The 25,680-nt window shown below is 43.1% G+C and overlaps 1 protein-coding gene across 1 annotated transcript in view; it reads left to right on the top strand.

Annotated features, from left to right (window-relative positions):
- ANKRD55 (ankyrin repeat domain 55) overlaps positions 1 to 25,680 on the top strand; it is a 747,192-nt gene that overhangs the window by 197,956 nt on the left and 523,556 nt on the right. The window contains exons 5-6 of the mRNA XM_078677760.1: positions 9,135 to 9,195; positions 14,687 to 14,815. Coding sequence (XP_078533886.1) covers positions 9,135 to 9,195; positions 14,687 to 14,815 — 190 coding nt within the window. The remainder of the gene's footprint in view (positions 1 to 9,134; positions 9,196 to 14,686; positions 14,816 to 25,680) is intronic.

Genomic DNA, 25,680 nt, shown 5'->3' with positions numbered 1-25,680 from the left:
ATATCGATATTTTGTCTGCATACCAAAAAACATAGTGTCAAGCCATTCATGAGTTTGCTACGCAGAGCATTGGAGAAGTGTGGCTCACTGGTTAGAGGAGGCAGACCCTGATGCAGAGGTCAGACCCGGGACCAGGGTTCAATTCCCGACGCGGCAGGGTCTAGAGCTCAAAATGTCCATGGACTCGCTAATTCTCGCCTCTGTGCCTACTTGAATCATGCGATACATGGTGATGGATTAAACCCAGATCATTTGACTGGGGGTGAGTGTTTGATTTGTTCAAACGCTCCGTCCATCATCCCCTTTTGTATCGCTTTGTACGCCCTAAGTGTGGCAGGGTATGCTCAGACGTGAGTCCCTTGTTCACTTGGCCACTGGATTCAAGATAGCCTGGCTGATGAGGATTATGAATCCGAAACCGGTCCCAGGATGCTTGTTTTCGGTCCGGGGAAGACATGGCTTGGCAGTTCTGGCTGGACTGTTCCCACGAGGCACAGGGTCAGACTGATTTGCATATAGCCATGTCTGAACTGGGGTGGCTGAGTGAACTAAAGAATGGTGATGGATTAAACCCAGATCAGTTGACTGGGGGTGAGTGTTTGATTTGTTCAAACGCTCCGTCCATCATCCCCTTTTGTATCGCTTTACTCGAATCATGGGTTCACACTCTGCAACTCTGGGCAATAGCTTGCTTAATCTCCACTACGGCCCCACTGCGATGGGATGCCTGATCTTCACCTTGGGGATGCCCAGTAGGGGTTATCTCGCAGGGAAAGCCAGGACGGGTTCCCAAAGCAAGCGCTAAGAGACCTGTCGGTGATTTGGCGCTATATAAATCGAAATTAACATAACATAACATGTGCAAGTGTGGTAGGTGACATCTCCTACCCCTCATCAAGTCAGAAGTAACCTATCTTACCAACACGGATTCTGCCTTGTATCTCACTGTCTGGGAACAATACAGAAAAACCAACTGCAAGCTACACCTAGTCATGTGACCCAGTCTACAGGCAGCAGGTACCAAATGGTTGGGACAAGAAACCGTCAACATTCTAAAAATTGCATTTTCAGAATTGTGACTTTTAAACACCAAACTCAGCATTCCCATCTGCTCCCAATTGAAAGTTAGATCTTATTTGCTCCCAATTGAAAGTTAGATCTTATTAAATGTAATAAGGTAACCCAATACTATACTATGGGAGAGGTATGCCTTGCAATAGTGAAAAACTAATTTAGGAGTTCTTTACTACCAGGACATGTAGAAGTTAAAAGTACATAGCCAACCTTTCAAATATACTGCACCCTGTCCTATGGGCTGTTTAGGGCCTTCCATGGGGTGACATATGTATTTGTTGGAAAGTGGGTATTTAGTAGTGGTAAATATGTGTCAACCACTGGCAATAAGACCACTAACACAATATAGGGCACAGTATAGATCTTAGAAAATTATTCCCATGCTCATACCTTGGTAGCGTGGCTGCTAGCAGGCAGGCCTAACCTCAAAGACAGGGATTTAAAGCATTTAAAAAAAAACACAAACTCAGTAAATAATTTAGACACAAACCCTAATTAAAATCCAAAACCAATTTATAAAAATAGGAAATATTTGTATCTTTAAAACGACACCCAAACAAAAAAAAATCGAAATGTAGTGAACTGGAGATATGAGTTTTTAAAGATTTACCACTATATAGAACATAGAAACCTATAGCGCCTTTGGGGACATCTGGTTGCACTTGACCGGTAGTAAGTCAAAGTTTCAGGCCAACCATGATGTAGTCCTGCATGGACCATGATGTAGTCCTGCATGACGGCTACCCCTCGTGGTAAATCTCAGTCAAAGTTTTTACCTTTGGACTCCTCTGGAGCTTTTCTTCCCCGGGTCCCTCAAAACTTTCAGCCAGTCTGAGTAGGTGAGGGTTCGCCGGCTTGCCTTGCTAAGAGCTCCCAGTCAAACTTGTGGAAGTCAGACCTCCAAGGCTTTCCAGCGGGACAAACCATGGATCCAGGCGAGCTCACAGTTGAAGGTGGGCGGCTTGGCTCTTGCGGTTGGTCCCGGTCACCTCTCTTACATTAGGAATTAGGAACATTTGCAGAGCTTTTTCTTCAGGTGTCCCTCGCTGTTTTTCACCAGGCCGGCTTCAGTCAGGGTCCGCTGGCTTGGGTTTCAGCTTGCTCCTGGTCAAACTCTGGAATTTGGACCTCTGGAGCATTTTAGCAGGATGAACCTGGACGGTAGTACTGATAGAGCGCGCGAGGTCACCCAGCCAATAATTTCGCCGTTTTCCGGCTTCGGGCCCATATACTTTCAATTCACAATATACATTGACCGGGTGACTTCACAGGCTGCTACCAATTTGTGTGAATTTCCCTACTGTTATTCCTCAGCGTACCCGACTTACCATCCACCGACACGGGTACCTATGACCACAACGGATCAGGGAGCTAGCTGTAAAGGAAAGGCAGCAAATACAAACTCAAAATGACATTCAAATACTGTTGTAAAATGACCACGGACAACTGGAAGTTTTAAAATGTTTATCTAAAGTTCGTTTTCTTCTAACATAAGATTTACAAGAATAAGGCAATCATTAACCAAGATAACGAAAAGTACATAACTATAGAGGAACAAAGTCAGGGTAATCATTTAAATGCTAATATGAGATGCAAAGGGAAACGCTATGCATTTAGGGCAATAGTTCTTTAGACAAATTAAGCAAGGCCGTTCTAGACCATATCAGGAAATGACAAACCGCAATGCAAAATATAATTTCTAACAGGTAGGGTAACATGGGAATATTTATGAAATTATGCAAATGACTTTACGTTTTCAATGATTTGCGGAAAGCATGGAAAGTTCAACATATGCAAAGGTGTGTCTTTATTGAAGCAAAAGTCAGAAAAATAGAAAGGTGCAAGTTTAAAGAGTTTAGAGCAATATTTACCTAGACTGGTGTGGAAACCAAACCCTGGCCACGGGTCAGTTAAGGACAGGAAACCCTCAAGGAAGGATACCCCTCAAAGGACAGCAGGTGCAGAATGGACACCCTGGACAGGACAGGATACCCTCAAATTAGGAATCAGGACAGGACCTCAGGACAGGAACCCCTCAGGACAGGACAGCAAACCCTCAGGACAGGACCGCTCAGGACAGGACCGCACCCGCAGTTTGGAAGCAACGCCTGCGCTCCACCCTCTCTGCAGCTAATCGATCAAGACCCCGATTGGGTCAGCGAACTCCCAGCAAAGTGCTTCGCCAGCACTTTAAGGTTCAGTAGAACCTTAGTCTATGGTCAATTTCGGACAGAGTGCTCCGCAGCGCTCTGTATCTTCAGTCACCTATTGAGTACGATGGGTCAGTGACAGGTCAGCTAAACCAGACAAGTCGGACAATTCCCTAGGTGAACCCAGGGTAGATATACAGTTTGGGGACGGTGTACCACCCCCCAATGTTGCAAAGTGTCAGAATCCCTCAATTTGGATTGGTCCTAAGATAGGATTTGGGTAACACACCAATCATAACACACTATTTGGATGCCTAATTTACATCTCTGGGTACCGCCTAGCAAGATTGGGGTTCCCATGAGAAACTGCGCAGAATACAGGCAAAGAATACATTTTTGCAACATAATAGAACAATATCGCGATGCTGCGGGGCGAAGGTGCTGCTTTCCCAGGGTAGCTTCTGGTATCAACCTTCTTTGGCAGCAATTCAATGCCAAGATATTTCGGTCGAGTCTGCGCACAAGTACCCTCCAAGATGGCTTTCGGCTCAGTCAGACCCCCATTCCCCGCGGTACATGAAAAGTAAGCGAGAACAAATTAATACATAGAAATAACATTATGAAAACACATCACAGGGTTTGTACTTTCAACTTATCACTAAGAAATATACTTATGCAGTCTAAATGTTAGCTACATATATACGAGTACGAGAGCAGTGGCACGAGCAGTACCACGTTACTGGCAAAGCTATGCATTACGCATGCGCAACTATTTCCCTCCAAACCCGCGAACACATCAGGACACGTGAGTGTGACTGACGCATGCGCAGACACTTATTACAAAGCAGCGGCCATTTTTACCGACTCGAATTAATGGTATTAGAAACACACATATGCAAGCTTCATGGACCTCGTTCAAACATAAAATAAACGTTAGTAAGACGTACAAATTATTACATTGTTACACATGAACGAGGTTCATGACAAAAGCAAGTCGCAAATGCGAAGCTTTGCTTCATCAGTACGGCTCGCGGTTGAGGGTCGCCGGCTTTGCTAGTCAGGTTGAGTCGGTTTACTTATGGAGCTTTTTTCAAAGTTGCTCTAAAGTTCTCTAAACTTCTGGAACTTTTTCTTAAGGTTCGTCAGAGGGCCCCAAACTGTCCAAAACTTACTCTAAGGGTCTGAAGCTCTTCGATTGTCCTTGAAAGTATGGGACTTCAGTTCCTACAATCCACTCGGACAAAATCCTTACAAAACCACTGGTAGTACTCCAGGACTAGGGTCCGGGTGGAGATGGTCCAGATGAGCTCAATTAACCTATAGCTAGCAGGAAGTCCACTCTTTAATCCTTTTGAAGCAGGTTTGATCCACTGAGCTGTATTTCCAGGTTGGTCAGTCAGAGTGCAGGGCCTGGTTGGTGCAATTGAAATTTCAAGCTTGGACCTTTCTTTTTCTTTAACCACATCGCTGCGGCGGCTTTTCCCGCTGTGTGCGGCAATTTTTAAATTACCGCGTTACATGACGAGCTCAGCTTGTCATCCGCGTACGGCAGGTTACGCTGATGACGAGCTGAGCTCGTCATCAGCATGGAAGGGGTTAGGGTTCAAGCAGCAGATCTAAGAGTCTCTGCCTCTCTTAGATACTTATTCCAAGTTCTCTGGGTCAAACAGGGGGGCACTCATGTCCTAGAATGTGCAGGGCAACATCCCAGGGTATAACCACATCCTCCAACGTGTGGCTCTATATTCTCCCAGAGTGCACCATTTCTACAAATTCATCGTGGCTGATTTTCCAGCAGAGAGAGAAGAGGTAACTAAAGCTGCCTACAGGCTGGCTTATCTACATATGCTCTCTCCCCTTTGCATCTGGAAATTCCTGCTTTAAGCCTGTCATCTGGCTGGGTTCAGAGGGTAGGGCTGTAACTGGACCAGACTTTTTTTTGTGTGTGTAGTTTTATATAGCACAAAATAGACCCGAAGGTATCAGAGCACCAGTTACATTTCAGACAGACACATTCATTTTTTTTAGGCATGGGGTGATTAAGTGATTTGCCCAGAATCACAGAATGTTGAGCATCCCTGCAGAGACTTGAACCCGGTTCCCCAGCTCCGAGGTCGACCACCATAGGCATTAGGCCACAAACTCTCCCCAAGACTTACACTGTCTGTTCCCTTTGCCCTTTAAAGAAGATGGTTTATGACCCCTCCTCCTACCATAACTTTCCTCTGTAGCAGAACCCAGTATGGCTCCCTGACCTCCTGGACTACTAATCACCTTATGAAAGCAGCCTGACTAATCCACTTAACTCTGGTCAATAGATCGGAGCACTAGAGGGTTGAATCTTGGCTTACAGACGACAAAAGTGTTATAACTTCTTGTCTGTACATTTTAGTATCAATTCAACAATACCATTTTGTTGGATTTAGCAATACCATTCTAGTAAGTCTTTGAATGGGTTTTTCTCACCTCCTTGACGTTAGTTATTATTTAATAACTTCTTGCCATGTTAATCTATGTGGCTGGGGATCTGCACTGGGGAAAATAAACTGGGCAATTTCTCCAGCAACAGGCCTTATAAAACATTGTTTGTAAGGACCCTCCCTGTATCTACAGAACCCACTACCCCTGGAACACCTACAGAGAGGTTTTAGGGGTTCTGGCTATGTAAAAATATTGCAGATCCTCCTTCCACAGTGCTTCTAGCACAACAAAAGTCGATTTTGGGAAGCACTTCACTGCAATGTGTGGAGTGAAATGTGCAATTTCACTAAACCCCAGGGCATATAAAAACCTATTTTATAAGGGCCTTCCTTATAAATACCTGACCCTTCACCATAGGGACACATAGGGAAGAAACTGGGGGTACCTAATATGCCCATAAATTGGAGTTTATTAATTTTAAAGTGCCTCAAATACCAAAGTCGAGTTATGGCACAATTTGCATTTCAAATGGAGTCCTGTAACACAGGCCTGATTTAAACTGACATCAGGCTCCAGCAGTGCACACATGTGGTAAACATTGTTTACCACACATGCGATACAACGCATAGCAATTACACACGGTCATAACGATGACCGCATTGTTACATCGCATGCCATTACAACGCAAGTCGGAACAGCGACTTGACTGTAGGGGTCTAAAGGTGTTGGATTTAAAATCCAACACCTTCCCTACTGTTGCACAGACTGGAGATGGAATAGTAAATTATACTATTCCAAAATCTAGTGCCCCCCGTACAGCAAGTCGTTGTTCTGACTTGCGTTGTAATGGCATACGATATACCAATGCAGTCATTGTAATGACCATGTTGTAACGGCAGGCGAAGAAAAGCATGCAATGTAACGTGGCCTATTCACACATGCAAGTGCAGAAAAACTGCTAGCATTTAAACTGCCATCCCTATGATATTCTAGGGTTTTAAAGGTAGGTTTACCCCCCTGCCCTGTTATGTACTAGGACCTTATAGGGGAGGTCATGCCAATCATAGGAGTACTTTAACCCATAGTGTACCCTTGTGTATGTGGGTGTTTTCACTGTATTCTAAGTATCTTTTCAGCATCACACTGGTCCTGGGCCTGGTTAGGTAGAGCCCAGGGGCAGTCAGAGTCAGTTACCACCAGTACCTGTCAGCAAAAACAAATGGGGGGGTGCCCAGGGCACAATGATTGCTTTGTAACAGTATTATAAAGGAAGGTTTAAGCCTGTCATATGGTTTACTTTGCCAGGACGATGTGGCTGTTTAAAAGTGTATACACAGGCTGCAATGGCAGGCCTGATACATATTTGAAAGGCAACTTGAGTGGGTGATACAGTCAGTGTTGCAGGCCCACTAGCAGCATTTAATTACCATGCCCTGGGTACATGCCGTCCCATTTTACTAGGGACTAACAAGTAAATGAAATGTGCCAATTGGGTGTAAGCCAATTTTAACATGTTTAAAGTAGAGAGCACAATCACTTTAGCAATGGTCAGCGTGGTAAAGTGCACAGAGTCATAAAAGGTAACAGAAATGGGTTCAGAAAACAGGAGGATGAAGACAAAAGGTTTGGGGATGGCTCTGCGGAAATGGCCAAGTCCAACAGTCCTTTTAGACCACTGCAACATCTACTGTTAACATTAGAAATATATTCATGAGATAGTTAAGCATTTTATGCCTCAGTGCTTTTGTTCCCTTTCTCGTTCACCAGAGCAGTCAAGTGGTCCCATGATATGTGCTGTGAATGCAGGCTTGTTAGGCAATAACAATTTTTCATCCTAGAATTCTGCATTGGTTTTAGAATTACCAGTGTGCAAAGTGCTGTTGGCTTAAACGTCAGCTCTGACTTATGGTGTTGCACATGACATGGGTCCATTTGGTAGCTACATGTGTCACTGGTGTGATAGTAATCAATACAATGAATGACATGGCTGTCAATCTCAGAGGAGAGATGATATTAGCTGTGAAGTAGTACAGAGCAAGTGTGAAGCACTAATGCTTTTGTTACTGGGGACCGATTTTGCAGCAACACTGCAAAACCGGCCCCCAGTAACACAAGCATTGGCAATATGATATGATGATACAATATGATGAGGCGCACCTTGGGTAAGGTGTAGATTGTTGGGGTTCTAGGATGGTTGACTTTGAGATATTCATATTCCTTATCTGTAAGGAAACCTGCTTTTTTGCCCCTTCTCCTGATGTCTTGGATCTTTTTTCTGATCTCTTGCATGTCTTTCATAGCATCTTAAACGCGGAACTAGGTTTTTCTTTAATATTTTTCTGACTCGTGCACCAACGTAGCCAACTATCCTTCACCCCGCAAGGCCACATATATTTTTGAATCGCGGACTAATCCTGCTTTCCATCCTTCACTCCACGAGACAGATTCACTATCTCTTGTCACAATTTGTGGGATCAAGCTCCATAAGGGCCCGGCCTTTCACTAATCGTACGGGGGGTATAACCACACGTAAGCCTGCATTCTTTTAAACACCTTAACCAACGATCAGCAGCCGATCACTGAACGAATGACGTTTTTTTAGTCCACTATAATTGAGATAATTGCGTTCCGAAAAGCATTTAATGTATGGATACACAAATGAAATATATTTGAGTGAATACATGAAACAACATTTTTGTTTTGAATTGAAAAGAATCTAACGAATGTGTCACTCATTAGAATAAACCTATGCTCTTGACAAGCAAGAAATATCGCTGTGGTGTATTATATGTTGAAATTTATAAATATTGATACTACCTCGACCCTTTTTCTCAAACGTAGCGTCACAGAAGTGATGCAACAGTGGCGCAAATGAGGCGCAAGGGACTTGTAAATCTGCCCCAAAGTCTGCTTCCAGTGGGCTGGAGCTTTAAAAATGCACCCGCCAGCTGGGAACAGACTTCAGCTCTTTTTCCCTGCCCGCACTGATGCGGCCAGAGAAACAGTTCAACAGATTGCTCCTGACCGGAGAGAGCAGCATAAATAGCTTCTCCCTTGGGATGGGAGCAATGCCGGCTCCTGCAGCATGCAGGGAACCTGCTAGGTCTGTGGGGGTCCTGGGGCTCCCCGCGGGCCTGCAACATCTGCGCGTTTGATGACTTGGGGGAGCACCAAGCCATCTACCTTTAATTAATGCAGGCCTGTAACTGACACAAAGTCTACTGAAGACTGAAAGAGAGTGCAAGAGAGAGATTTGGATCCTGATCTCCTTTCATTCAGTACAGAAATTGTAATGCAGTGCTGTGACCAAGAACCTGATCACAATACTAAAATGTCACTTTACACTGAGGTACAGCAATTATGCTCTACAGCTGTCTTGTCTATTATATTGAAAATTAAATAGAGAACAACAGTAACTGTTTAAGACAGGGTTTGCATTCATAGTAGGATGGTGTTTGAATGATGACTCACTAATGTTTGCTCCAACAGGCTTCTAGGAGTTCTGCTGCAGCAGTCGACACTGAGTGAAATTAACCACCAGGACAATGAAGTAAGTGACCAATTTGTGCTTTGTAATTCGTGGCATTATACAAGTGTGTTACTTGGTCATCTCATGCAGAAATGCTCATTTTTATTTAGTATATGACTTTTAACAATATTTTAGCAAGCAAGAGCAGAGTTATCATCCAACTGCATTCTTCACAACCCAAGTATGTTTGTGCAAATATGAAAGCCAAGCAAGTATAATAAATGGTCACTATCACTATGAAAATGTACTCTATATCTGCTTTGGATAGTGCTCAAGATACGATGAAGCAAGCGATATGACAATTTGAGTAAACAAGGCATAACAAGAATTAATATATATTCTTCATTACTGTACAAGATCTCACATGCTGCCTGTAAAAAATGGGAATTATGGAGCAATCTGAATTATGAAAGCACCAGGAGTAGTCATTCTGTTATCTACATGAGGGGTGCTTGGGCTTCCTACCTTACCTTCTCACACCACAGGTATACATAAATATTACACTTTTTCATTGTAATAAATAGCACATAAATTGCAATGAAATGAAAAATATATGACACCCCTTGAAATGAATGTGACCCTAAATGAAAATAGTAGGGCATGCTTTGAAGGAAGTATCTCCCACAATGAAATAAATATGACGTGTTAGTGTAATATAATTTGCCTCAAACGATAGTAAACATAGAAACAGATATAGAAACAGATATAAAAATCATTGTAATTAGTATGGCCAATTACTAAAATAAATGTGGCAGCCACAGAAAAGAATATTACAGACAATTAACTTAATATGACGTGCAATGAAATTAATATGACATGCATCGTCACAAATATGCCATGCACGGAAATAAATGTAACCACCATGAGAATGAAAACAACATGGTTTTGAATGGCTATGACCAGGGCCAATAGAATTATGCAGCAGGGAAGGACCAAATCATGGGGCAGGGTTTCCTAAAGTATGCAGCAAGAAAAAGCAAATTATGCGTCATAATGCAGCATATTTTTTGGTACTCTTAATGCATAATTCTGTCCATGTCTTTTTACATATTAGCACTGTCTGGGCAAAGGTTTCACCTCTTTAGTACTAATTTAACATCCAACTACAGCAATAGGCAACAGAAAGATGGCCAGTCAACCTTTGGTAGGGCCTTCCATCCACTGGGCAGCAAAACTTTTGATCCATTTGAACTAGAAACAAAGATTTGTTTATGAAAATCTACAGATTATGCAGCAGATGATGAATTATGTGTCAAAAACAGCAAATCCATAATTGTGCAAAAATGCCGTGGCATCGCATAATTCCAGTGGCCCTGATATGATTATAGAAGGAAATTAATCTGCAGTGAATTACGATGAGTCGAATACCCACTGAGAAGAATACACATTATTAAATGTGCCAGTGTTCCTTTCTGAAGGAAGGGTCACCTTAAAGTTTAGGATGCACTGTTCCTGTGAGGAGCATGGACAGTACTGGCAAGCCTCTCTTTAGTGTGACACACTGTTCCAAAAACGATGGGCTCGATTCACAGAACTAACTTAAGACAAAATCCTAAACTTACTACCATTTTGGTATTGACAGAAGACACTTACTCATTTTGGTATTCACAGAAGGCACGTACTCATTTCGGTATTCACAGAAGATAGGAGTCCTAACTTTAGAACTCCTAAATGCATTTTGTGAATACCGAAATTCTTAAAATGAGGATTTTTCTCAATTTAGTAGTAGTAAAGTTAGGACTCCTAACATTAGGACTCCTAAATGCCTTCTGTGAATACCGAAAGTCTTAAAATTAGGATTTTTCTCAATTTAGTAGTAGTAAAGTTAGGACTCCTAACTTTCGGACACCTAAATGCCTTCTGTGAATACCAAAAGTCTTAAAATTAGGATTTTTCTTCATTTACTACTACTAAACTGAGAAAAATCCTAATTTTAAGACTTTCGGTATTCACAGAAGGCATTTAGGAGTCCTAAAGTTAGGAGTCCTAACTTTACTACTACTAAATTGAGAAAAATCCTAATTTTAGGACTTTCTGTATTCACAGAAGGCATTTAGGAGTCCTAAAGTTAGGACTCCTAACTTCTGTGAATACCGAAATGAGTAAGTGCCTTCTGTGAATACCAAAATGAGTAAGTGCCTTCTGTGAATACCAAAATGAGTAAGTGCCTTCTGTGAATACCAAAATGGTAGTAAGTTTAGGATTTTGTCTTAAGTTAGTTCTGTGAATCGGGCCCGTAGGCTCGGAACAGGGTCAGAGTGGCCTACATAGCAATCAGACAGTGCCGATGGGCTGGTATGATAGGTCAGTATGTAGGCCAGTTTTTGGGCTGTTAGTTGGCCCGTATTATGGTCTGCTGGGCCGGGCTTTACTGTTCATTTGCCTGATAATAATCCTTGCAAAACACTTTTATAGCGTGTCCTTACAAGTTCAAAAAATCTCCCAATTTGCAATTAAGGACCACTCATTTTAGCGATCTGATTTGCTAATGCGGGCTACTTTTATTTTGGTGCCCGAATCTGTTTTCTGTCTCAGTCCCACCCTGGCCTGTAACGCTACCCCGAGCTATTCCCAGTTGTTTAAGACTATCTGTAAACATTTCTCCCTTCACCTTTTGGGGCATATTTACGAGTTCTGGCGCATCTCTGCATATCAGCAGAGATGCGCCAGAACAAATGCCTCACGCAAAACTACCCTTATGCATTACAATGCGGCGCGCTGTGGCGCGAGGGTAGGCAGATGCGTGATGCATCTCGCGACTTAAGGGCGGCGCATCGCTGGAGTCGCGTCGCAAGCGCGACGCAACTCCAGCAATGCTCAGGTCCACCCAATACTTAACATACTGCGTCAGTCCTTACGCCTGCTTCAAGCAGGCATAAGGAATTGACATAGCAGCGTCGCAGAAGTGCCTGCGTGAAATCTTGTAGATTTCACGCAGGCACTTTTGGAGAGGCGCACAGGCGCCGGAACGCCCACCCTGCGTGGGAAAGTCCCCATTGTGGCGCTGGGCTTTATAACGTGCCGCATCTCCCTAGATGCGTCACGTTGTAAATGCCTTGCAGGGAACGCGCCACGTTTACGCCACTGTTGCGTCACGCAAGGTGCCGTAAACGTGGCGTAAAGGGCTTGTAAATCTGCCCCTTTGTGTTTAACTATTATTTCTAATTTTATATCATCAGCAACAGACATGGTTTGCAAATATTCATTTCCGATATTTTAAATCACGGCAATGACTCTTTATAGGATTACGTGAGTTTAAATTAAATCACTTCTTTTACCTCTCTAGTGTTTGTTTTTAACTTTATGTATTTCATTATGCCCGGAATGCAAACTCATAAATATTTCGGGGCAGATTTATGAAGGCCTTGCGCCGCCGGTGCGTCACTTTATTTGACGCAACGGCGGCGCAAACAATGCGCCCTATTTACAACGTGACGCATCTAGGAGATGCGTCACGTTGTAAAGCCCTGCACCTTAAGGAGGCGTTCCGGCGCAGGGGAGGGCGTTCCTGCGCAGGAACGCCTCCTAAAAGTGGCTGAGTGAAATCTATGAGATTTCACTCAGTCACTTTCAGGACAATGCTGCGTCAAAACCCTGCGCCTGCTTGAAGCAGGCGTAGGTCTTGACGCAGCATTGTGGAGATGGGGCACCCCCGAGCCTTGCTGGAGCTGCGTCGCGCTTGCGACGCAGCTCCAGCAATGCGCCACCTTTACGGCACAGATGCGTCACGCATCTGTGCCGATTTTGCCCCATGGTGCGCTGCATTATAAATGCGGCGCACCATGGGTGGCGGAGCAGCGGCGCAAGATGACTGGCGCATCCCCAGGGATGCGCCAGTCATCGATTAAGTTTAGGAAGAAAACGACAGAAGTTTTATTGCTAGTAAAGATGAAGCAGAATGTGCATCCTATCTAAAGTGCCAGCAGGGACTGAATTACATTTATACATACCTAGAATTATTTATATTTATTATAAGTCCTGTAGTTTTCTGGTATAAAAGTATATCAGACGTGTCCTGTATTCTCAAAGCAGCACATAATTAAATACACTTTTTGTATTAGAACAACCACAATAATCCCGATTGTTCGTTCAAAAACATACCAAATGTAGGTAAACACATTTGCATGTTCATTAATTTGTATTACATTTCATGGCCAACTGCATAGATAGGTTTGGTGAACTCTGCATCTACAGCTGTGTGGTGGTTGTATTTTGGTGTTGCCTTAAGCCCCGCAGTCTTGTGATACTTTAGATTTAATTGTTGTGCCACGTTTTGACCCCCCAGTGCATCTGCAGCTGTGTGTTTGCAGATCCCCACATTTCGTAGCACTGGTGTAGTCTGTGAATATGAATAGACTGGACATGGGAACCTGCTGTAGTCTCCGTGTGCTGTGCATGCTTAGCTGTTGTGCTGGAGCAATGGTGGCCACAGCTTCCATATTGAATGTGATAGATATATTTACGGCCTGGAGTGGGGCAGGCTTCTCAACGCCCATTCATAGGTACTCGTCTATACATGATCCAGCGTAGGTTTACCAATCCAGAGTCCGATTAATGTACACATGCAGCAGGAGTCGCACAGGTAGGTGTTCAGGTGTAAGTGCTTTCGAAGTGCCAGTGCTAGGCTGCCAGCACATTAGGGTGGTGGCATAATAAACATCAATACAGTGTATCATGTACATTGTGAAAATGCTGTTATTGTCCTCCTCTTCTGCTTTGTTTCTCTCAGTGCCATTGTGCCAGTAGTCCATTATCCCTCATTAAAAAGCTGAAAAGATCATGCAGTTTCATTCTGATATGAAATATATTCTTGTTCCGATTTTGACTTTGCTCTTACTTTTAGTCCTCCTCAATATATTCATATGTGTCATTTTTTCCATAAGGGCATTTGAATTATTTCCAACAGTTTTTATTTTTATTAAAATATGCCAAAAGTGGCCATATTGCAAACCGCATCACTGCAATTCACCTTCTAACACGTCTAAGATCCCTAATGGAAGCCTCCAACTACATGGCTTAAACCACTTGGAAGACCTTCCCCAAAGCTGTTAGGAACTGAATCCTTCAAAACTCATTTGCCAAAAAGCAAAACGACAGAATTACTATCTGCACTCGATTTAAAATGCATAACGCGTAGTGTGCTGTAGTTTCACAGACAGTGCCTTTGTTTCTTTCAGATCTTTAGAATACCCTTATTTGTGTCAGGTTCTAATGATTGGCAGCTGCCAATCAATTAAAAGCCCCTCACTGTCCTTTGGATAAGTTGTGGAGAAACACCTAATTAATCCTCCTCGAGGAGAGCACCATCAAGACAAACTCAGTGCACAACTCAGCAGCAATCACACCCCTTTGCAAGATGAAAGTTATAAGAGCCAAGATGTATTTTGTCTTGTTAGACACCCGGTCGTAAACTAGAGAAAGATTAGCATTTTAACTAATTTCACCTACTCACCCAACAGAAAGCCTTGTTCCTTATAGTGAGTTAATCTGATTTTGTTGTTAACATTTCTAGGGAATGACGTCGCTTCACTGGTCTGCGTTCCATAACCGCCCTGCCCATGCACAAATATTACTGCAGAAGGGGGCAGACCCAACTCTTGTCGACAAAGACTTTAAAACAGCTCTTCACTGGGCGGTGCAGGTAAGGATCTCAGAGCGAAACCGAGCTCCACACTTTCTCTTTTCACTTTCATCATTGCGAATGTACCATTCACAACATCTCGGCAATTGCTGCCTCCCGCCCACAAAGCTTCAGCTGCAGACTGCAGTCATTGTGCGTCCTGCTGGTATGACTGTGTACGTTTGAAGCTGATAAGCACCTTTACGTGCTTTATTGTTCTGGGAATGAGGCAATGGCTGCAGTCATTTTAAGAGAATTGCCATCATTTCGACTGGCAGAGGGTAAAAGCAAAATAATTGGCACAGCCTTTCTTCATGTTGAATTATTCCTTGCACAACGACTGTCCATGCCGCACTGCAGGGCTACAGCATGACTCATCAGGCCGCTACTTATCTGGTTCTGACCACCATCAGAGGAGCAAACTGAAACACCACAGCTTGATAGCAAGTTCATTTTATTCTAAGCGCTAGCCGGAAAGGCTTTTGCTTGACTTCAAACTGTGAGCAAAACTATGAATCCTTGTTCTCAAATGAGGGCCCAGATTTACAGATAGGTTGCGTTGGGTTTCTGTTACTTTTTTAATGCAAACCGGCCGCAAAGTGTAGTGGTGGTGTTTGCATTCCAGTGCAAATCGCAGTTTCCCTTGGATGGTGACTAAGAGTAACTTCAAGCTATTCAATGCGCTGCCTTTCAATGTTTTGCGTCAAAGGGGCGTTCTGTGGTTGGTGCATTGGCGTTCCCATGCGACTAGCCATGGGTTTTGACACAAATTCCTATCTAAAAAAATTTAAGCGAGGGACTTGCCCCAAAAAGTGCTCTCCCTTGAGGATAAGTGTGTCCATTTGTCCTTGTTTTCCCTCTTTATGTGTGTGCTGCATTCTACAGCACGCAAACAAAGTGAGAAACGCCTTAAAGAATAGTGGGGCATATTACCAAGCAATAGCGATAATTATCGCTATTGATTGGTTAGAGAGAAAATATTACCGCTAAGCTGCGGCGATTTTTACCGCAGATAAACCTTGGTGTTACCAAGGTTTATCGCAAATGCGATAAAAAACGGCCGCAATGCATGAATATCGCTGAAAAGTCCGCGATATTCATGCATTACCGAGCTAATGCTCTTAGCCATGTTACCCACCTCCCATTGGATAACATGGCTAAGAACTGCTCAGGGGCAGGTGTTAGCTTTTGGAGATATTCGCGCTTAGCGCGAATATCTCCAAAAGTTGGTAATAGGAGATAGCGATGTTAGCGACTGTTTCCAGTTGCTAACATCTTGGCACGCCCACTTTGCATGTCATTAGTGATAAATATCACTGACATGCAAAGTGAGGCTCAAGATGGTCGCTATCTCCTACTAGCTGTCGCTAACTGGTGTTAGCGACAGCTAGGTAATAGGGAGATAATTTTATCTCCGCTTTCTTGGCTTTTAAAGCCAAAAAAGCGGAGATAAACTCCCTTGATAATATGCCCCAGTATGTGTATGGGAAGAGACCCCCTTCCCGTACAAAAACAATGCTTATCATAATGCAGACACCCTTACACTGTGGCGCAAAAGTGGCCACATTGGCGCATGTCAGCCAAAATTGCGCTACACAACGGAGAGCAGAACAGTGCCACATCTTAGTAGATATGGTGCTGTTCTGCTGTCTCCAGTTCATACAACGCAGCACAGCAGCTTTATTTGGTGCAATGCATTGCATGATTATTTAGTAAATATGGGCTAAGGTTTGCTTTCGTGCTGTAGAATAGGCTATTTCATAAATCTGTTATTTTTATGTAACATCAGAATGTTCCAATTCATTTTCGAAAGGCACTTTGCAGGTGCACCTTTTCCATATAATATCACAAAGGGCTAAATTAACAAAGGATTTTCCTAGGTGCAAATCAGGTATGTCTCTAGGCAAAGATATATCTGACACAAATGTTATTAGCACAGTATTCAAAGGTGATACCCTGGCGATTCTGATTTGAGCTCCAAAAACTGCATAATGAGTAAATAAATAAAGGCATAATTAATAAATACAAGTGAGGGATAGGTTTGTGCGTAACATACTCGTATGCTTCATATAAACGTAGTTTGTTTGCCTGTTTTAAATTCAAGGACATTCTCAGAGGTGAGTAAAGAGAGCGGATAGTGAGGTCTTATTCATATGTTGTGACCACCCACTCACTCTTAAGTTAGGGAGTCCCTTGTCACAAATATTTAAAAACTGTATGCATTCGTGCATGTCGGAGGCGGAAGTGAGAGACCGGAGACTGAGGAACCAGGAGGAGGAGAGAGGGAAGAGAGGGGCTTCTTGCCTGAAAGCAGGCAATTATTGAGTGCGTGTAGCCCAGCAACTCAACACTGAATATAGGCTTACTAAAATTACTGGTGATGTTTTCAGAACAGATTAAGATCATATCATCTATCATTTTTGAGAGCCTGACATCATTTGGATGCCGGGTTAATCAGAAGTGTCACCTGTTTTATAAGGTAATTTCTCTTCATGCCTGTGAGTTCCCTTTAAATGCATATTAAGCATCCACAACGTGCTCCCGTTATTGGACATTAAGGGGCATATGTAGGTAGCCGTTTGCGATTCGCAAACGCTGAAATTTGGCTAATTTCTGCGTTTGCGAATCGCAAACAGCTTTTTGATATGCAGGTGCCACTTGGCAAAATAGGAAATCGCAAAAATTGCGATTCCTTATTTTGCTTATAGCACGATTCCTTAAATGCTATATAGGGGTGCTTTGAAAATTGCGATTTTTGCATAAGGAATCGCAAAATACCACCTACTTCAAGTAGATGGTATTTTGCGATTTCCTTCAAAAATGCATTTTTTTAAAAAATTCAAAGTGCCATGTGGCGCACAGACATGCCCTTAGGGCATGTATGTGCGCCTCATGTACTTACAGGCACGTTCCAGGGGTGCAACAGGTTTCCTTTGGACACCCTGGCACCCTTGGAATTGCTATTCTCAAATTGCGATTTTCACACAGAAAATCGCAATTTGCGAATGTATCCCCATTCATTCCTATGGCCTTTTGGCCCATAGGAATGAATGGGACTCTCATTCCTTAATTGCGATTCGCAATTTGCTAATTGCAAATAAGGAATGTTAGAGATTCACAAAAAAATTGCGAATTTATACCTACATTCCATTTTGCTATTCTCAAATAGCAATTCCTTAAAAATCGCTATTTGGGAATCGCAAAATGGAAATTACCTACATATGCCCCTAAGTTTTTTAAGGTTTTTTTTTTTGCCAAATTTTTGTTCTTGCCCCATGAACATCATAATCTGTATTCGGCATAATATTTTAAGAACTCAATACTCGTAAGCATTGGGCAAAGTGCTAATTTATGAGCATTGGGCTAAGACGGTACTCATCTATGGTTTAAGTGTATACGATGCATTTTGGAGGGAGTATTATGATAAACACTTTAGCGGATTGGGAAAGGGTATTAGGAAATACAGGGCCTCATTTATGAAGCCTTGCGTCAGTTTTGCGCTTCTGATGCGTCACTTTTTGTGACGCATCAGCGGCGTAAAACATGCGTCGTGTTGCGCTCTATTTACAAAGTGACGCATCTAAGCAGATGCGTCACTTTGTAAACTCCTGTGCTACATTTTACCTGCGTCAGGAATAATGTATGCAGAGGGGGCGTTCCCGCGCAAAAAGCCTCGTAATAGTGACGCAGTGAAATCTATGAGATTTCACTGCGTCACTTTTAGGACGCTGTTGCGTCAAAATCTTGCGCCTGCCGCACAGCAGGTGTAAGACTGACGCAAGCCCTTTCACATGGGGCTTTCCCCATGTGAAAGGACGCATTGCTGGAGTTGCGTCACTTTTGTGACACACCCCAGCAATGCGTGACTTTTGCGCTTACAGATACGTCAGAAATACTGACGTATCTGTAACTCCTTGCGACATGATGCGTCATATTATAAATATGACGCATCAATCATGTCGCAGGGAGTGCGCAGTGAAAAGTGACGCATCGCTGTTTTCACGCAGCGATGCGTCACTTTTCATAAATGAGGCCCACAATTTTTATGGGTATCCTATGTATTACTCAATTATAGCTTGAGTACTGGCATCAAAGAGCAGATGCTGCATCTAGGAGGCATCACAGCAGCTGCATTAATGCATGAAGTTTGTACAATATGATAAGCACTTTACTGCCTGAGCAGGTATAACGATTTATGTCCTTCAGGAAGTAAAGTACAAGGGGATTTTATTCAAGCTGGTTCCTGTGTATTCCCAAGATCTATACTGACTGGTATTCCTAGGTTTAGCTCATTCTGATTGATACTAACATGATATTGTTTCAATTATTATCCAAGCTCAGCTTAATTTGATTGTAAGTTATGTGGCGTTTTTTATGTGTTTTGATGCACATGTAATGGTTTTAATTACCTATGCATGATAAATAAATACATTTGAATTTGAATATCAAAACTGTTTATGAACTGGATTCCTTCTCCATTCAGCAGATGCAAGTTATACCAGAAAGATCCACGTGCAAGTGTTCCTGAAAATGTGAGGAAGTGCGCCAGTTACTCCAGTTGTCACTAGGGCATGTAGGAAGGATAGACATTTTAGTAACAATATGTAAGTTTAAAGGAAATATAAATTCCCTTTTTCAGCATTCCTTTGCAAATTTCCTAACGCTCTTCATGTATAATGTGAAGAGAGTGCACAGGCATATTTAGCAAAACAGGCACAAGATTTCTCTTTTTGTACATATAGATAACATATGCTTGGCACCTCTGGACACAAATTGTGTGTTTGAGGATGTTAAATAGTGTCATTAATAGTACACACGTGTATGACTTACAGATGCGTGAGAGGATATAACCTATATGATGAGTAAGGTATTCCTACTTTACTTTCATCAGTTAGGCCCAGTGTGGATGTTTAAGCTATTGGTCGCTGGCTAAGTGCCCACGTGCTGTCTTTCCTCCCTTTCAGTGCCACACCATTCATGCTAGTCGTGTGTCTTTAGTAGCAATAAAACTGCGTGATACTGAATAAAATGAAAGTATTCTTTATATGAAGTCTGTAAATATTAGTACAGAACTGATTCAAAATATGGTTTGTGGGACAGCACAGATCATGCAAATCCATGACAATAAGCGGTGAATAACTGCTTTGAAAGAAAAAAGAAAGTCAGAGAAAGAGAATTGTGAGGGTGGATGTACCTGAAAATGTTGACACATTTATACTTAAATAGCATTTGTACATATGGCTTCCTGCCAAACTTGTGCAGTCTTCGAGAATCCCAGTCCTTCAGCTTGTTCTCTGTAAATGGGTTGGACTCAAGCCCTGTTGTCCGCGAGAATGAAGGGGGGAAAGGGAAACAGAGGAAAAGAGAGAGTGAATGAGAAAGAGAGAGAGAGAGATGGCTCTCATGAGCTTATTTGGAATGTCAAGTAGGTTGGCTGGCTCAGTAGGTATCTAGGTTTAGGTTACAGATAAACACATGAATATCATTTGAGTGAATGCCCAAAGTATCCAATCAGTAAAATTTGTAATTCCTTACCAAATTCCTAGGTAGATTGAGCTGTTATCCCACAAAACAGAATTTAGGTATGGAATTCCTTTGACTTTCAGATGGAGGATGATGTTAGAAAGTACAAAAAAGTAAACACACAAGTAGACCCTGCCTACACCCTGCTAAACTTGAGGAACCGGAAATAGGGATGAACAAGAAAGGCGAGGGAATCAGAATACGGTGCCAAACTTGCCGGAATGGGAAGCCATACAAAACAATGGAATGTTGTCAAGGGGCTACTGCATAACATGCTGTTGACTTCAGCCTATTGTGGTACAGGACATTCAGTGACAATCCCTTCTTAACAGGGTACATCATGAGAACGTGATAAAACTGCACATTATGAGGCACCACTCCTCAGACATATAAATTAAGTTAGTAATGTTTATTCCAAAAATGTGTACTGTGACATATAAACATCAACTGTTGCTATTGTAAAAGAGTTTAATGCAATGCATCCTAAGACAATTATGGAAAGGACTGCGCATTTATCTTTCTACAGCACTGTGTCCGGTTTATCCTAGCAACAAGACTCACAACTCTCCCAAACTGAAAGCGGCCGTCCTTAGACAATAAATTGCTCCTTCCCCTCTTCCACCATATCTTATATGTAAATGTAAATGTATGTATACTTGTAAAGCGCACTATCACCTTTCAGGCATCCTGGCGCTGTATACCGCTGTGGAACCCTTCCTGGCTTTCCCTGTGAGATGCTCCCTACTAGGCACCTCCAAGGTGAGGCCAGGCTTCCTAGTGCTTTCGGGCCGTTGTGGAGATTAAGCAAGCTATTGCCCAGAGTTGCAGAGTGGGACCCATTATTAGAGTAGGCACCTAGGTGAGAATTATCGAGTCCGTGGACATTTTGAGCCTAAGACCCTGCCGCGTCGGGAATTGAACCCTGGTCCCGGGCCAGACCTCTGCCTCAGGGTCTGCTGCTCTAAGGGGTGAGCCACACTTTTCCATGTGATGTGTCTAGCAGCCAGCCATTTGTCTGCTTTTTGCTTTTGACAACAATTCATAAAGCATCTTTGCTGTTCGTCTGTAAAAAATACTTCCCTCGCTTGGAGCTACAGATTTTTGTATTCTGGTTCAACCTTCGTGACCTGCTGGATATGACCCCTTCGCATTGTGATGTCCTTCTCTCGTCTAGATTTCTAGGTGATAAGCAGGAAACATTTATTGCAATTCTGATTAATGTATTATTATTATTAAGATCTTAGTATTATTAACCAATCAAGCAAAAGCCCCTTCCTTTATTAACAAATACATGTTTTCATTACTTACAAAGACTTTCATGCTAAATCCGATTATGCTATGAACGTTAACAAAATGCTTATTTTCTCACTAGCAATCAGGCGAGTGGCAGTATGTATTATAAACAGTTAAAAGTCGATACTGAATTTCAACAGACACTATTGTGTAACTGGCTTACATCGGTGATTCCAAACCTTTTTTCTCATGTGCGAAGCCCTAAAATACCTTTTCATATTTCGTGTAAATCCTACTCATGAAAATATTTAAAAGTAAAAATAGCAATGGAAGGTGAAGTAATTGTCACTATATTGTAAAGAATTTTTTTTAAAGATATTAGTCAATTCTCTTTCTGTTTTACTCATACTTGATCATTTTCATTTATTAGCAGTGTTCTCTATTGCACTGACCAACAACTATTTTTTGAGCTGTATGAAAATTCTGTTACATGGGTAGGAATGTTCGAACACAAAATCAACCACAGTTTTTGTCACAAACCAAACATATGCTAATAAATAGGACATACTGGACACCCAAGAGAATCTATAAACTTAATCTCAGTGAGAACCCGACATGCTGGAACTGTAAATCTCACGTCGGCAACCTCACCCACATGCTCTTCTATTGCCCTACTTTACAAGCATACTGGTTAAGGTTTCAGAATGTATGAGCAATACATTTAACATAGCCCCTCCAAAGGAATTTTCCTAAATTATACTAGGTGCTCTGGACACTAAGATCGAAGATGTGAATGACCGATACTTGCTAGATCCCATCCTCTCTTTAGCCTGTACAGTTATACTGTGTAAGAGGAAAAACTCCAAAGAATCTTTTTTTAGAATGTGTCAGGAATGGCTATCTTTCCTTAGAGGAGCAGATAATGTCGCACTTCATACATCACCATGTCGTAAATCACACAGGAATTGTGGAAGTCCCTTGATGCCTCTTCCTTCTCACAAGATCCCCCGTAAAAGTCGACCTAAGTCCCAAGACTGTAATGAGTATTGTATGCTACATTTGCGGGGATACTCCTGTACTGCATTGTATTTCATGCCTCCACAACTGCGAAAAATGTACATGCTTGACACACCTGTACTATGTATTGTATCGTATCTGTTTTTGAACTCTTATAGGTGAACTGTGCTTGTTTGCCCACCTGTACGTCACTGCGGGCTCACTGCGACTTCAATGGCTAGGCACTTGAGTAACTTGTAGTTTTCCATTTATTTATCCTGTACTTCTCATGATTTGTACTTATTGTTATCATCATTATTACTATTATTATATCTATGATGTGTCAGTACTTCTCATTTTCGCTCTTATGTTTCCATTATTGTATTGTATTTTTATTAGTTATTTGTCTATTTCTTGAAACTCAATATAAATGATTTGAAAAAAAAAACTTTGATTACAAAACTACGCATAGCCTACAGATCTACAAAATAGTGAACAACTGTATTTACTGGTTGACTGGAGTGTGAGCCCTTGTCAAACAGCAACTGCAATATTTGTTAGGGTAAGGCATAAGCAAACCTCAAATTAACCTGTGCTCAACCCCTAGTAGCTTTGCACTGAGCAGTCAGGCTTAACTTAGAGGCAATGTGTAAAGTGTTTGTGCTACACTTCAAACAGTAAAACATTGAAAACGTGCCACAGATAGACACCAGAGGTTCATTGGGGGAACAAAGCAGATGCCGGTTTAACGGCCGCTGGTTTCCGGTCAGCTTTCTCATGATCTGAGTAGAGCTCTCTTCGCTCACCCCCCCGCCAGGCCAGCATACCTGATTTCTTACGGTTTGTCTCGCCTGCTTTCTGTCTGAGGTGTAAGGGGAGCATGAGAGGCAGCTGCTTCTCCCCTCAATGGTGTTCGAGCAGGGCGCTGATTGCGCTGTTCCACCCCCGTGGCACCGAGTTCCCTGCTGCGAGGGAGCTGCCGGGAGGCCGCACAGCCGCAGGATCGTGCTTTCCTCTTCCCGAAACACCAGTGGAAGAGTCAGCACCTCCAGGGGTGTTCCTCATGGATTGGATTGGAATCCTCTAGGAGATTGCTCCTGACCCAGAAGCGGGTGGGACGGACTGTAGGATGGACTGGTGCCTCAAGGGATGGCGGCGGTAAGATCTTCCCATTAAGGGAGAGGGCAACATACCGCAACACCTTTGGTAATTGTTTTGGCAATACCAGTAGGCAAGCTGATCAAGTTGTTACCATATGCTCTATATCGGACAGCGCTGAAGTGACTCCCTCTGTACCCCCTCTGTCCCCCTCTGTACCTCAGAGAAGGGGGACTGCAAAAGTAGCCACGGATAGCCCAATAGGGCATAGCTGGGGGTCTGTTTTGCAGCATATGGAGAGGGGGAGGACTATACAGAATAGAACCTCCTTAGTAACTGAGAAGGTGTGTAGGGACACTCTCTGCACTAGGTGGGGTCTGATGACATCTCTTCAAAGGTTGGAAACCTTGCCCCTTCCTCATTTTGGCTTTGATCTAAATTCCGTAACAAAAGGAGGGTGTAAAACTCGCGAGCCAACTAAGGAAGAAGGGAAAGCAGAGAAAGCCATATCTTCTACAATAACGGCCGGCAAGTCCCCCAGGAGTAGGGGCAGAGGGAAGAAAGGTGTTGCATCTAAGGTTAAGGTCATCCCCTCCCTGAAATCATTTTATAAGGTTCTGGCTTCCCCTGCTGCTGCTGTCTCTGAAGCTCTTGGTCCTCCTAGAATGGAATCTCCAGTTGGTCTAATTCAAGGCCTTAATGCAGCAATACCTACTCTCTCTCCTCCGCTGGAGACACTTCAAAATGTAGCTCCATCTTTAACTTCCATTCTTACATCTAACTGATTCCAGGCCTTGAGGCACCAGAGGTAGAAGGGGCATGCGGAGCAGACCTTCATATTAGGCAGGAGCCCATACAACCTATGCCATCATTACCTGTGGTTAGCCAATCCTCTCAGGCAAACTCAGAAACACTGGTTGACATTCTTCTAGCCTTTAAGGAGGAAATGAAGAGTAGGTTTGCAATTTCGGAGCAGAACCAGGTTGCTATACAGGCATCCTGTGCTATATTGACACAAGAACTTGAGGTTTCCCTGCGAACAGAGGGGCAGATTTACAAGCCCCATGCGCCGCCGGTGCATTGCTCTGCGTGACGCACCGGTGGCGCAGCCTGCTAAGGGATATTAACAAGCACAGGTAAAGTCACCCTGCTTGACTTAACCTGGGCTTTTAAATATCGCCCCTGTCCACGCAACACTTTGCGTGTTAAGGGCGGGACATGGGTGTTGCTGTGGGTGTTCCCACGCATCACCCATGTCCACTGAGGCATTTCCAGATTTACGAGAAATCCTAAACCTGGAAATGCGTCAGTTTGCTGCACCACCATAAGGGGTGGCGTAGCCAAGCGAAACGAGGAGAAATCTAGTTTTTTTCCTCTTTCAATGCGTGCTGCATTCTACAGCACGCATTGAAAAAGAAAAATGCCTGCAGTGATTGATTTTGTGCAGGAAGGGGCCCCTTCCTTCACAAAAGCAATCTCCTCAAGGCACAGGCATCCTTTCACCAGGGTGCAAGGGTGCCTGCGCCGGCGCATGGCAGCTGTTTCTGCGCCAGCGCAGGGGAGAGAACAGGAATGCGACATATCATTGTAGATATGTTGCATTCCTGTGCTCTGAAAGTGCTGCAGCGTGGCTCAGCCAAAAGGCTTGCGGTGCCGCGTTGCGGCACTTTCTTGTAGATCTGCCCCAGAGCCTTTAGAACATGAGGTACCTATGTTAAGACAAACTATTGATAAGACGTCTGCAGGGGTGAGCAGATTAACCCGTCAAAATAAGGAATTGAGGGAGGACCTGGAACGTCTCGAGAATCACAGCCGAAGGAACAACCTCAGACTTATCAATATCAGTGAGAATGTGGAAGGTCCGGATATTAAGGCCTTTGTGATCAACTTATTACAAGATACAGCCTTAAAAAATTGGTCAGCTATTGACCTCTCAAATAAAATCCAGCAGGTACATCGAGATCCATTTAAAAGGAAACCCGGACGGCAAAGGCCAAGGAGAATTTTAATTAATTTCCTCACTTACACTACTGAGG

This window comes from Lissotriton helveticus, chromosome 2_1, assembly GCF_964261635.1.
Source record: "Lissotriton helveticus chromosome 2_1, aLisHel1.1, whole genome shotgun sequence".
NCBI classification, from domain to species: domain Eukaryota; kingdom Metazoa; phylum Chordata; class Amphibia; order Caudata; family Salamandridae; genus Lissotriton; species Lissotriton helveticus.
The sequence above is the reverse complement of the archived record's forward strand: the minus strand, read 5'-3'. Positions and strand labels throughout refer to the sequence as shown.